Consider the following 13724-nt stretch of genomic DNA (forward strand, 5'->3'; position numbering starts at 1 on the left):
TAATATTCTTTGCAAAAATCCAGGTTTTCTCTCATAAAAATGAAGGTAATTTCTCGCAAAAATGTAAGTTTTTCTTTTTTTACTAGACTAAACTAAACTTAAATTTAAAAATGGAAAAAGTAAAAGAAATTAAAATGAAAAAAAATTGGTTTTTCCTATAAAACCCTAAACTTTTCTCAATAAAAATCTAAATTTTAACTTTTCTCAATAAAAATCTAAATTTTCTTTTCACTACAGAAAAATTAAAATTAATTCAAAAATTAAAAAATAAAGGAAATTAAAAAGATAAAATGGTTTTTACCTATAAAAAGTCAATTTTTCTTTTTTGTAAAAATCCAAGTTTTCTCCTATGAAAACCCAATAATTCAAGAAATCGTTTTATAGATCCTTCCCACCACATTATTCATGGTCTTTTTTCAATTATTTAATGATATTTCAACACTTTTTTCATGTCATTAACACATAATTTTTATAATTTTTTTTACCCTGAACCCCAAACCCCGAACCTTGAACCTCAAACCTTGACTTTTTTACCCATATATTGTAAAAAAATAAAAATTTCGAAAATGGTATCCCAAACCCATTAATTACGGGTATGGGTTGTTTTAGGTGGTGGAGGGTGGTACAGAGGCAACCCCACCAATTTTTTCTGACACCGACAGATTTCTGTTTAATTTTTTTTAAAACAATTTTATATTAGGTGGTACCTTGTTGATTGGCGGCATCAAAAGGCATATCTTATACGGGTCATATAGGGTGTCAGTTTGGTGGTGCCATATTGGCAGGTGACACTAGTGGTGCCCAAATCAAAGGCGACACCCATTTTGAATATTGCTAGACATTAGGCAACAAAGAACACATCTCGAGCATTAACAAGAAACTTAACGAAAAAAAACTCAAACATTGAACGGATGCACGCACAAGCACACCAAAAAAGAAAACTTGTGTATGGTCTAATATGCATAAAAAGTTTTATGTTTGGTTGGTCTCTGGGATATTGTAAGTTCATTACAGCAAAGAGGAGAATCATTAAGTTTTAATGGAAAAGCAATGTATAGGCATGATGATGATTCACTTAACTAAAATCACGACAAAGGCAAGCGCACCTATCGAATAATAGTATAGCTATGGTGAGTCGGGAATATTGTATCCACGAGGACTAAAAGTACTATTACTTACTATCTTTCTATTATCTAGCCGGTAAATTGAAGAAGTTTATTTTTAATCTAAAATTATCTAAACTAATTATTAAGAATTCGACAGAGAATAAAGTAAGAAAATAATTGAATAAACCAATGAGAGAGACAATACCCAGGAAAGAATCCACCTTGACTTCACTTATTATTCTGAATATGAATTAATGATTTATTCACTTACCTTGATCTGTAGAAATCCATAAATTATATTAATATCTCTTTCGAGAGTAAAAATAACTGACTCTAGGTTGATTAATTGAAATCTCCTTCTAATTAAAACTCTTATTGTCGCATTAACTCGATCTATGGATTCCCCTATTAGATTTGACTCTAATCCGGTAGATTTATGTCGTCCTATTTCTAGGATTGCATGCAACTCCACTCAATTATGCCAGATATACTTTTAAACAGGGACTTTTGCTCCACTGAGTTAAGCACATCAATCATGAATTAATATCCTGAAAACATTAAAACATGGAATAAGTAAATATAATTGAGATAAAGAAATCAAGTATTTATCATGTAATTTAGAAAATTAAATAATAAGATCCATCATAGGTTTCATCTTTTCTAGGTATCTAGGGAATTTAGTTCATACTTTGGGAGGAAAACATCTCAAAATTAGGAAAATAACAAAACATAAAGAAACCCAAAAACTTCTAGAAAAGTTGACTGGAGATTTTCGATCTTGAAGGAGATCTTACTTCTAAGTTGATTCCGATAGCGTTCTTCGAGTAATTTCTTCGTTCTTCTCTACGTGCTCCCTTTTAATCCTCTTCTAATATGTATTTATAAACTTTAGAATGCTCAGAAACCCTAAAAATAAGGTTTTTTCGCATAAAAGAGAAGCAAGGTTCGAAATCGACACCGGCTGGCACATGGGCGTGTAGCCAGCCTGTGTGGCTTACATGGGCATGTGGCCAGTCCGTGTGGATCCTAGAAACAACTCTTTTTGCCCAATTTTGGCTCATTTTTCGCTCCTTTCACTCCTCTATGCCCACCTAAGTATAGAAACTTGAATTTAAAGGATTAGGAGCATCAAATTCACTAATTCACATAATAAATCATCCAAAAACACTTCAAGAATTGGATTAAAAACATGTTACTCTTATGGCTTATCAAGGCACCGTTTGGTGCTGCCTCTGACATGGGCACTACTAATGCCGCTTGTTAATATGGCACCACTAAATTGACATCATATATGACTCGTATAAAACATACCTTTTGGTGTCGCCAATTAATAAGGCACCACCCAATATAAAATTATTTTTAATTTTTTTATAATAGAAATTGTTGGAGTCAGAAAAAATGGGTGGTGTCGCCTCTGCACCACCCTTCACCACTTAAAACAACCCATTCCAGTATTTAATGGGTTTGGGATACCATTTTTGAAAATTTTATTTTATATTACAATATATAGGTAAAAAAGCCTCAAACCCTAAATCTTGAACCTTGTTTAGGGTTTATGGGTTTGGGTAAAAAAATTACCAAAATTATGTGTCAATGACATGGAAAAAATTATTGAAATTTCATTAAATAATTGGAAAGGGACCATCGATGATGTGGTGGGAAGGGTCCATAAAATAGTTTCTCGAATTATTGGGTTGTAATTATAAAACTGTACTGTGACTTGACAATAGATTCATTTTCTAAATAAAACTTCACATATGTATGTATTAAGGTAGGTAGTATTGTACTAGTGAACATATCATTTTTTTACTAGTACTGGAACATATTGGTACCGGTCTGTTTTGATGTTATAACACCCCAAAATAGGGCCTAAGAGTTTTAGGGGTATTTTAGGAATTCTAGCCTTAGAGTGTTCAAAATTTTGTGACATGGTATATCGATAATATTTTCGATTATGGTTTTTAGAAAATCAAATCAATTTGTGAAAATGTGTTTAGAAACTTATAATTTTAGAAAAATGATTGATTTGTAACAAGGTCAAAATTTAGAGCGTTTATGTTGCAGTTTGAGCAAATTTTAAAATGAAACCTAATATCATCCCATCTATGGTTTTTTTTTCCACATTAGTTTTCTTCCCATTGCTCTATTTGACATTCCTTGTTCTCCCTTACTCCCCTAATTGATTTTTGATTTCCAAACTATATTACTTTGATTCTTATCCTTCCCAAAGTATTAAATCTTCATAAATCTTCAAGAAAACATCCTAAAATTATATAGATTTCATCATCTTCCTCACGTGTGGGTGTTCTCAAATTTGTTTCAGAAGTCTATTTTTCTTTCATAAAAGGTAACCATTCATCTACCCATTAGTTTTTAATGTTAATTAGTCTTTGAAACTAAATTTTTAATCGTTAAATTGCATGTTTTGGTTAAAAGTCAAAAATCAGCTTGTTAATGGTAGATTTCGGGATTTTGGATAAAAATGTGGTTTTAAATTGTTTTTCAATTAGTTTTTGATGAGATTAAAAGGTTTCTAAACTTACTTTAAAGATTCATTAAGAATTTCTAAGGATTTAATGAATTTTCAAAAAAAATGCCATAAACATGTTGAAAAAGTCTATACCATGAATTGAGTAGTTTAACGTAGATTGAAGGCTGATAATTGGTCATAGATGAATAACAAGATGAATAGAGCTCATTTTAGGCAAAAAGGTTAAGTGTAGATTGAGATATTTGGATTTCAAGTTGGATATGTTAAAGGTTTCAGTTCAATGAGAACATAGCTTAGGCTTGTGTTTTTTTATTGCTTGTAGTGAGTCCTTAGCTGATTTTTGAATGTATTGTTGTGTGAATTATTATGTTGAAGCTTTGAATTCACTAGGACCATCTACGGGCTAGGAAAGGATAGTTTGAGCTTTCTACATTTCGGCGAAACCGTATTGGTGAGTGTTTGGAATAATTACTTGTGGACACGATTCAATGCGTTAATTGGGAATTTACTAATAGCCTAAACCCCTACATTAAATTCTGAGTATAAGCTTTCTTGTACTCATGTTTATCTTGTGAAATATGTGTTTGTGTTAATATGAAAGTGTAAACTAAAATGAGATGCTATATATGTGTTATTGGTTTATGATTACTGTTGTGAAAGAGTATATGCAAGCATATCATATATGCTAAGTGGCAGTGATAATCTTCTGCAAATGATACAAATGTGCTGTGATAGTAAATGGAAATTGGTAAGTCATATATGTGTTTAAATAGGGAAGTTTTGGCTTTGTGATTCTTGAGACTGTTGGATATAGTTGGTATGCCATAGGATTGTGAGTACTCACCTATATGTATATGTATATGTGATTTGGGGGTTGAAGCCTTAGGACATGTTTGGAAAGATAAGGGAATGCGAGCTAAGCTTCATTCAATGGGACTTATTTAGTGTGTTGGAGAGTGTTAGCTTTATGCTTCACTTTTGGGACATGTTCGACTCTATGATTCTATGTGGTGTGTTAGAGATCCGTGTATCCGATGAGTGGTGATAGTGCCCACTTTTATATTTCAAAGCTCAAGTGCCAAATTATCTATAAATATGTTGTACGTATTGAAATGTCTGCATGAAAGTGTATATGATGACTTAGTAAATAAATTGTTAAACATGCATGGGTAAGTGAAATATGACAATAAAGTTGAGACTATCCTAATTGTGATATGTTGGGAAATTTGCCCATATTGTAGTAAACATGTAACTGTTTTCTATTTATTTGAACGAAAAATAAATAAATAAAGTTAATTTCACATTTCACTATTATGTTTTTTGTATTTACGTCTTTTATATTTTGCATGCATAGTGAAATTGTGACAAGCAAATATTAGCTCATTGATTGTCTAAGTTCAAACTGAAGATAAGTGGCATTATAAGAACGTTTACATTGCGAGAAAGACAACTTACTTTAATAGATAATCTAAATAAGTTTATAATCCTGTAAAAGAATCGAAGTGAGCATTTGATTCAAATACTGAGAAGGATTATTATGTCGTCTACAATTCCAATTGGGGAGATGACTAGTCTTTGCTATTGGAGCAGTTGACTCCACGAGTAGAGACATAGATGTATTCATTGGTAGAATGATACATTGGATTGAACCTAAGATGAATTAATTTTGAATTTGTTTGTGAATTAATTCACTTATGACATTTATGGTGTGATTTACCTAAATCTTGAGTTAGTTACTGACCATGTGTATGCAACTCATGTGCTTTGATATAAGTGGAGGCTTATGCTCTAAAGATGATCGAGCCCATAGCTGGTATGTTGGGTAAATGACTTGTGTATAACATAGCTTTACTAGCAACAGTGGAATTCATAGCTCAATTAAAGAGTTAATGATATCCTTTCATTGGCATAGTGTGGATTGATAAATATGAAACATGGCCATGAGTTGTTTGTTCTCGAATGAGTAATTTATCATGGACATTTGTTGACAGTGATCATATTAATCATTAAGAAGACATAATGGTAACAATGAGATAAAATAGGATTGTATTGAGTCAACGGATTTAATTCAAAGGAATCAAGGATATTATATGAGGGTAACACACACATGACAAGGTCATTGGACAAATTAGTAGGATGAATTGCTTTCATAAATAGTATACCATAATGAGTTTTCAGTCATGGTACTTCTTGTGGACTGGCTCCATGATTAAGTAATTTCGAATTATCGAAACGATGCTTCTGGACATAATTGTAATCACTAGAGTTTAATTGTATATGTCCGATTGGTCCCTCCACTAGCTCAACAAAAGCTTGATCAGACTGCATTTGAATCAAAAGAAAATTCCACGACTTTGGGAATACTTTAATTGAGTCGATTTATTTGATGTGGAATTAAATTAGGTGGTTGTAAGAATTGTTCAGCTAGAAAATTTGATTAAAGAATTTTCTTGAATAATTAATTTCAAAAGTCTAAGTGATTTTTGAAAAATTAATTTTGATCAAGTAAAAGTAAATTAATTAAAATTAATATGATGTTTTTGGGAATTAACTTTCAAGTCAGACAAATGGCCCAATGGGTAATTGAACTTGAAAATTAGATCCTAGATCATAGCCCAAAACTAAGATCAAGACCCAAAAATTGGTCGAAACGAGCCCGATATGTGAAACTGGGCTGATAGTCCAATCGGTGGCTAGACTAGATCGCTCGGGTCATCATTGACCCGGACAGAACCAGCTGGAGGTGCCGTAAGGGTGTCACACTTACATCACCGAAGACGGTGGTGCTAATGGTTGCGACAACGGCATCCTAGTTGTCCGCGGCAGTTGGTCATCGGTGGTTGAGTAGTAGAAGAGTTACATTCCTACTGGAAATCTACTAAAGAATTTGATTTCAAATTAATTATTTTAAAAATAATATTACTTTAATAGTTTAATATTAAATTTAATTTAATACTTATCTTAATAGTATTTTATTAATTTAATATTAAAGTGATTATCTTAATATTAAATTAAATTAAATATTTATTTTGTAGATAAATATTTTATTATTTTAATAAGATTTAACAATAAATTTAATCTAATATTTATCTTGATAAATATTATATTAATTTAATATTAAAGAGATTAAGTTTAATCATAGTTGAAATCTTTAAACTCTCCCTATATAAAAAGAGCCTTGGGTCATTATTTACAGACACTTGAATTTAACAGAAAGTTATAGAGAGAAAATTCTTTGAAGAGATTATTCCAAAAAATTTCTAGAGATATTTTTCTAATTTACAACTTGATCCAAAAGTTTAGAGAATTGCAAAATTACCTCATTGGTAATTTTTATGAAAAAATTTCTGATTCGAAGCGAGCCCACACTCGGTAGACGTGAGCTTGAGGATAGCGAAGAAGACTACGCGGTCGGAGTGCTCTCCTAGATGAATCGAAAAGGTACAATTTTACAATTTTAATTAAGTGTTTATTATTTTAGATATTACAACCAAGATCATGTTTTGAAAAAAAATTAATACTCTGGTTTTTCCCTAAATTTATTTTTCATTACATTTATCAAATCGTTTTTCCAACATGCTATGTGCGTGTTCCACTAATGCTTGATGACATGTTTGCATGGTAATTTTTCTAGACATTTACTGAGCTTGTTAAGCTCACCCACTCTTTTTAAAACCATTGCAGATTAGTTGTGTGCCGGTGTGATTTTGAGGGGTGATCCAAACGAGTCCATTTTCACTTTTTCGTAGGTGTTTATTATCTATTCGCTTATGTTTCAAGAATAAGGCAATGTGGTAGACTTTCTACTAGAATTTGATATAATAATTGGGACGTTTCCATGACTTAATTGCTCTTAGGATTTTGAGTTTTGATTTGTATTATGTTGATTACTTCTTGGACTTAATTACTATGCTTGAAGCTATTATTATGGACGATTTGATGTTTAGTTGAAATAGCAAAGCATGTATGTTGAATCGTCTTGTGTTGGGATGGTTGGAAGGTTTATATGTGCTGTATTTTTGAGGTCTGAAGTAGATGTATCGATATTTGAGTTGTAAAAACGATACCTCTTTGATTTTTAAATGTGTAGAGAGTCAAAATTATAATTTGGTATTGATACCATACCATGAGTATCGATACTCGGGGCAGAAACTAATACTTTTTGAAATGTACCGATATTTTCTGGTGTTTTTTATTTTATGTGGAAAATAGTATGCTGAATTGGTACCGATTTTCCACACAGTATCAATACTGTGCAAGGAAAATATCAATACCCATGTTCCAGTATCGATACTTACATACTGGTTTTGGAAATTTTGCTTAACGGACCTTATGCATGTTTAACTTTTATTTCAAGACCATTTGATGTATGTTCAGTATGTATTAACGATTATTAAGAATATGTTCGATCAAAATGTAACACCCCAAAATAGGGCCTAAGAGTTTTAGGGGTATTTTAGGAAATTTGGCCAATATGAGCTTAGAATTTTGTAAGGTTGGTAGTCGGTAATTTTTTCAACTATGGCATCTTAGCTATCAAATCAATTTTTGAAAAAGTGTTCTAGAAACCCCTAATTTTAGAGAAAGAACTGATTTGTAACATAGTCAAATCAATGAGCATTTATGTGGCAATTTAACTAGTTATAAAATTAAACCTATTTTTTCCCCATCAACATGTTTTCACGTTAGGTTATTTTCCCCTTCATTATGCTTGTCGCCTCTTGCTTTTCCCTTGCTATTTCTTTCTATTTTTTATTCCCAAAGCACAATACCTTGATTTCCTATCATTCCTAAGTCATTTATCATCATAAATCTTCAAGAAAAACACCCAAAACTTCATAGGTTTCATCATATTCTCCAAATGTAGATTTTTCAGATTTATGTCAAAACTTATTCATTCTCTCAAAAAAGGTAATAATTCATGTCACCATTGGTTTTTAATTTTATTTAGACCTCAAAACTGAATTATTAGACTTCAAATCGCATATTCTAAATAAAAGCCGAAAATCGAGCCATTAATGGTGGATTTCGAGATTGTGAGTCAAAACTTGGTTTCAAAGTGTTCTAAATAGAAGGTTTTTAAACTTACTTTGAAGTTTCGTTAATGATTTCTCATGTTTTAATGAATTTTGTGAAATTTGCGTAAAATATGTTGAAAAATGTCGATACCGTGAATTGAGTAGATTTGTCTAGTTTAAAGGTTGTGAATTAGGCGTAGATGAATAATTACATGAACGGAACTAATTTTAGGCAAAAAGATTGAGTATGGACCGAGATATTAGAATTTAAAGTTTGTTATGTTAATAGTTTAAGCTACACGAGAGCTTAGCTTAAAGCTTGTGTTTTAGTTGGTTTGAGCGAGTTTTTGGCTATTACTTGACTGTGGTTATTGTATGATTTTTGTGTGTAAAGCCTCGGATTCGTTAAAGGTTGCTACGAGCTAGGGAAGAGTTAGTTGATTTTTCGAATTTTTGGAAAAAGCATAAAGTGGTGAGTGTATGGCATTGCTACTTGTAAACATGAGTTATGTGTTATTTGGGACTTTAGGTGTAGCCTAAACTCCTACTCTAAGTTTCGAGCGTAAGTTTTCTTGAACCTATAGTTATCTTGTGGTTATGTATTGTGCATGAAATGTGATAAGTGAGTATGTTGATTATTGTGTAAAGTGAAACTATATATACATGAAATAAGTGTGTGATATATATATGTTATATGATTATGCTGGTGTTTTGCAAAAGATGCTAATATGTATTGTTAGTGCACTGATAATCAGTAAGTAATATGTGTTATTTTTCAGATATTTTGGCCTTGTGATCTTGGAACCATTGGATCTAGTTGGCATGCCATAGGATTGTGAGTACTCACTAATATGTATAATGGTTTTGGGCGTTGAGGCCCTGGGACATGTTTGGAGGGATAAAGGAATAAGAGCTAAGATCTATTCAATGGGACATGTGAGGGGAAATAAGGAGAGTGTTAGCTTTTAAGACATGTTTGACTCTATGAGTCTATGTGGTGTAACAGAGATCCGTGTATCTGATGTGTGATGATAGAGCTCACTATATGTTTCATATCCCAAGTGCCAAATTATCATAATTTATGTAATCGTGTGGAATATGTTCTATGCTTGAATGGGTATGTATGCATTGTGGGGATGAACTATTAGATGATGCATGATTTAATATTATATTATGTCGAACTTAAGAATAAGGTTCTTGTGTGTAAGTGATTGGTTGTGTTGCATGACGTTATGTTAGCGTTGTGAAATTCTTTGCATTCATTGAATTTGTTGAAGCTCACCCACCCATTTCAACATATGCAGATTAGTGATATCACGGTATGGGCAGCGTGGTTTTCGAGGGAGTGATCCAAGGAAGACTGGTTATTCATTGTAGGTGTTTTATTATTTTATTCGTATTTGGAAAACAGGCAATATGGTAGAATTATTATGGCTATGTTGAGCTCTAAACATTTTGGCAATCATATCGTCGACATAAACTTCGATCTCTTTGTGCATCATATCATGGAACAAGGTCACCATGGCCCTTTGATACGTCGCTCCTGCATTCTTCAGCCCAAACGGCATCGCCCTATAACAGAATGTACCTCACAAGGTTATAAAGGTAGTCTTTCCCATGTCTTCAGGATGCATCTTTATCTGATTATATCCCGAGAAGCCATACATAAAGGAAAACAACGAGTAGCTAGTCGTATTATCCACTAGAGTATCAATGTGAGGCAAGGGGAAGTTGTCCTTTGGGCTAGCCTTATTTAAGTCTCTATAATCCACACACGTTCGTACCTTTCCATCTTTCTTAAGAACAGGCACAATGTTGGCTACCCATTCTGAGTATTTGATCACCTGCAGGAATCTAGCATCAAATTGCTTTTTGACTTCCTCCTTTATTTTTAGCACAATTTCTGGCCTCATTCTTCGAAGTTTCTGCTGAACTGGCTTGCAATATTCTTTTATGGGAAGGCGATGTACTATAATATTGGTGCTTAACCCGCGCATCTCTTGGTATGACCATGCGAAGACATCTTTAAATTCTTGAAGTAACCCAATAAGATTTCGTTTTGTTTCTTCAGTTATGCACGTTCCAATTTTTACTACTTTTCCTTCTTTCAAGGTCACCATATCCACTGTCTCATTGTGAGGTAGAATTTGTTTTTCCTCTTATTCTACCATCCTTAACAAGTCCAGATATAAGTCACAATCTCTGTCAACTTAAAAGTCCTGGGATCCCTCTAAACACATGTCTTGCTCAAAAAGTGATTCTGAGTCAGTAACAGTGTCACTCATGTCATTGATATCTAGGGACCTATTGTAGGTACAAAAATATATAAAGAATGAATGAATTTAAGAATTATTACCTGTATGGTATGATTATGAATGAAATGAAAGAATGATTTGAAAGAAAATCCAGAGAGGACCAAGATAATTACTCGTACAGAAAGAATAAAATATTTACTCGTATGGAAAGAATGAAAGAATATTTGCTCAAAACGATAGCAAAAATGTACTTCATTGAAATAATGATGTTTGACCATGAGCCTATTTAACAAAGAAATCCTTATTGCCTCTAGGCTTAAAGTAACAAGTGTGTTTTGAACATTACTCTGAGAAGCTCTAAAAACTACAGGAATTTCTTCTGCAGTCCAGTTGTCTAGAACACTCACAGGTTCATAAGGACGAATATATAATAAAGTCTCTTTTTTAGTTGCTTCTTCAAATATGGCATTGATGTGAACATTTCCCAATATTTCTTCAATGTTTCATTTCCTTGACGTCCTTCGCTCAGGATGAATAATTCCTCCCGATAAGAAAGTCTTGGATATGTGAGGAATTAGCATGGGTTCTCGCTTGATTTCTTCACCACTCAAACGTGCCCTTCTTATTTTCTGCCTTTTTTTCCAATTCCTTCTTTCTTTGTCTCGCATCTGGCTTGAACCTTAAACCTAAGCGGTTCTGTTTGTCCTTCAGCATTGGAACCTCAACTCTTCCTTGGAGATGTCTCCCAAGTCCCTTTCCTGGTAAAGCTCCATTTCCTACCATCAACTGTAGACCCATCCTTGTAGTTTTGGATATTTTTGGTACCGGAACCTTACTCCCTTCTGTGATGAATGTTGCATTTACAAACTTTAAAAATCGAAAAGAACATTCAATTGCTTCATCATCTGTCTCTAAATATGGCGCGTCACTAGTTACAACTACAATAATATCTTATTCGGTGTTTATCGTCACTAGCCAACCTTCTGATACTAGCTTTAACTTCTGATGTAGCGACGAAGGCACTGCCCCTGCCGAATGTATCCAAGGTCTCCCTAACAAGTAGTTGTAAGAGGGTTTAATATCCATCACTAAGAAGTCCACCTCATATGTAGTTGCGCCAATCAACAAAGGTATTTCTATTCTCCCCATGACCCTTCTTTGTGTGCCATCGAATGCCCGCACTATATTCTGACATCCCTTCATGTGTGAGCTATCCATAGGTAATCTATTTAATGTTGAAAAGGGTAATACATTCAGTGCCGACCTATTGTCTATCAAGACTCCTGGCAATATGTACCATTTGCATCTAGTGGTTATGTGTAGGGCTTTAGTGGATCCTATACCTCCTGGTGGTATTTTGTCATCGTTGAAGAAGATGAAGTTATCAGCATTTATGTTATTAACCAGCTGATCCAATTTATTGATAGAGATATCATTGGTCACGTACGTCTTGTTTAACACTTTCATCAATGCACTTTGGTATACCTCTGAACTCAAGAGTAAAGCTAGTATAGATATGCTAGCTGGCTGTTTATACAACTGTTCCACAACATTATACTCACTGTGCTTCAGAAATTTCAAGAACTCCTTAGCTTCTTCTTCTTTTACCAGCTCATTAACAAGCAACTCAGGTTCGACTGCTTTTCCCCTCTTTTGTTCCACCATCAAGGCTTTTCCTTTTACAGGTTCTGTTTGGGCATTTATCAAATCATAGCGTCTTCCACTACGCGTGTGAGAACCTATATCTTGATCCTCCTTTAAAGTGCTAGCTGAACTCTCCTTTCCTGGGATTGTCACATTACAATCATAATTCCAGGAGACCTTTTTACTATCTTTATAAGAGAAGACGGCTAGTTTCTGGATTATGATCTTTGGTGTTACCTGCATCCCAGTTTCATTACTTTTAGGACACGAAATAATAACCGCAGGATAATTGACTTTTGGGACTTTCATTGTTGATTCTAACGCACATATGCTTCCTTTTTCTTTAACTTCTTCACAAAACTCTATCTCATTATTGTCCATCAGACCTTGCACCCAAGCTCTGAATTTTACGCATTCTTGAATTTCGTGCCCTACCTCATGATGGAACTCACAGTAGTTCTTTATCTCTTCGCACCTCCCTTCTGGATTCGAAATAACCAACCCCCTCTTTGCCATCTCTTTCCAGACCCATCTCAAAGGAGTTTTTACTTCTGTAATATCTGATTTGATCCTTCTCCCCATATTTTCACCTATTGCATTTACCCCATTATCAGTATGATTGGGTAACGGGTTTTTCGCACTTGGTGCATTATCAAACTTCACAATGCCCATTTGAATAAATCTTTCAACTAACTTTTTAAAAGTAGTGCAGTTTTCTATCAATGCACTGTGATCCCTGCATGGTACTCACATTGAGCGATTGCATTGTACCATTTGGGGTATGGGGGCTGTAATGGCTTTAAATAAAAAGGGCCACCACATGCGCATCAAATAAACTTTGATATAGCTCCCTATACGTCATTGGGATTGGTGTAAATTGAAGTTTCTCAATATTTTGCTTCGTACCAGTTTCTTGACTTGATGAGCCCTAACCAGTAGCTATCGCTCTTGATTGGCTTACAGTAACTGATTTTGAGTACCCCATGTTTGTATTGTTCACCTCATTTTGCCGACCTTTTGGAATTTTCCCCTGCCTCTATCCTTTCGCTTCTTATTGCATTCTCAATCATTTCTCCAGTCATTACCACGTTTGAGAAGCTTCTTGTGGCACTTCCCAGCATGTGAGTAATGAACAAGGCCTTTAAAGTATTGATAAAGAGCATCATGGTTTCTTTTTCTAAAAGCAGCGACTGAACTTATATGGCCACTT

General features: G+C 33.7%; 1 protein-coding gene across 1 annotated transcript; it reads right to left on the bottom strand.

Moving 5' to 3' along the window:
* Positions 1-11470: 11470 nt before the first annotated feature.
* On the bottom strand, positions 11471-13186 carry LOC121205058 (uncharacterized). Its single transcript, XM_041075983.1, has 2 exons — positions 11851-13186; positions 11471-11712 (listed from the first exon to the last, which is right to left on the bottom strand). Exons 1-2 carry the CDS (start codon positions 13184-13186, stop codon positions 11471-11473), a joined length of 1578 nt encoding a protein of 525 aa, XP_040931917.1.
* Positions 13187-13724: the final 538 nt, after the last annotated feature.

This window comes from Gossypium hirsutum, chromosome A08 (genome assembly GCF_007990345.1).
Source record: "Gossypium hirsutum isolate 1008001.06 chromosome A08, Gossypium_hirsutum_v2.1, whole genome shotgun sequence".
Classification (NCBI taxonomy): domain Eukaryota; kingdom Viridiplantae; phylum Streptophyta; class Magnoliopsida; order Malvales; family Malvaceae; genus Gossypium; species Gossypium hirsutum.

Bases quoted from the DNA above. Each gene is read 5' to 3' on its own strand.
- LOC121205058 (XM_041075983.1), bottom strand. From the start codon at position 13,186: ATGGGCATTGTGAAGTTTGATAATGCACCAAGTGCGAAAAACCCGTTA. The intron at 11,713-11,850 runs GTTGGCTAGTGA...CATTCATCACAG, and splicing joins GTTAAAGCTAGTATCAGAAG to AAGGGAGTAAGGTTCCGGTA.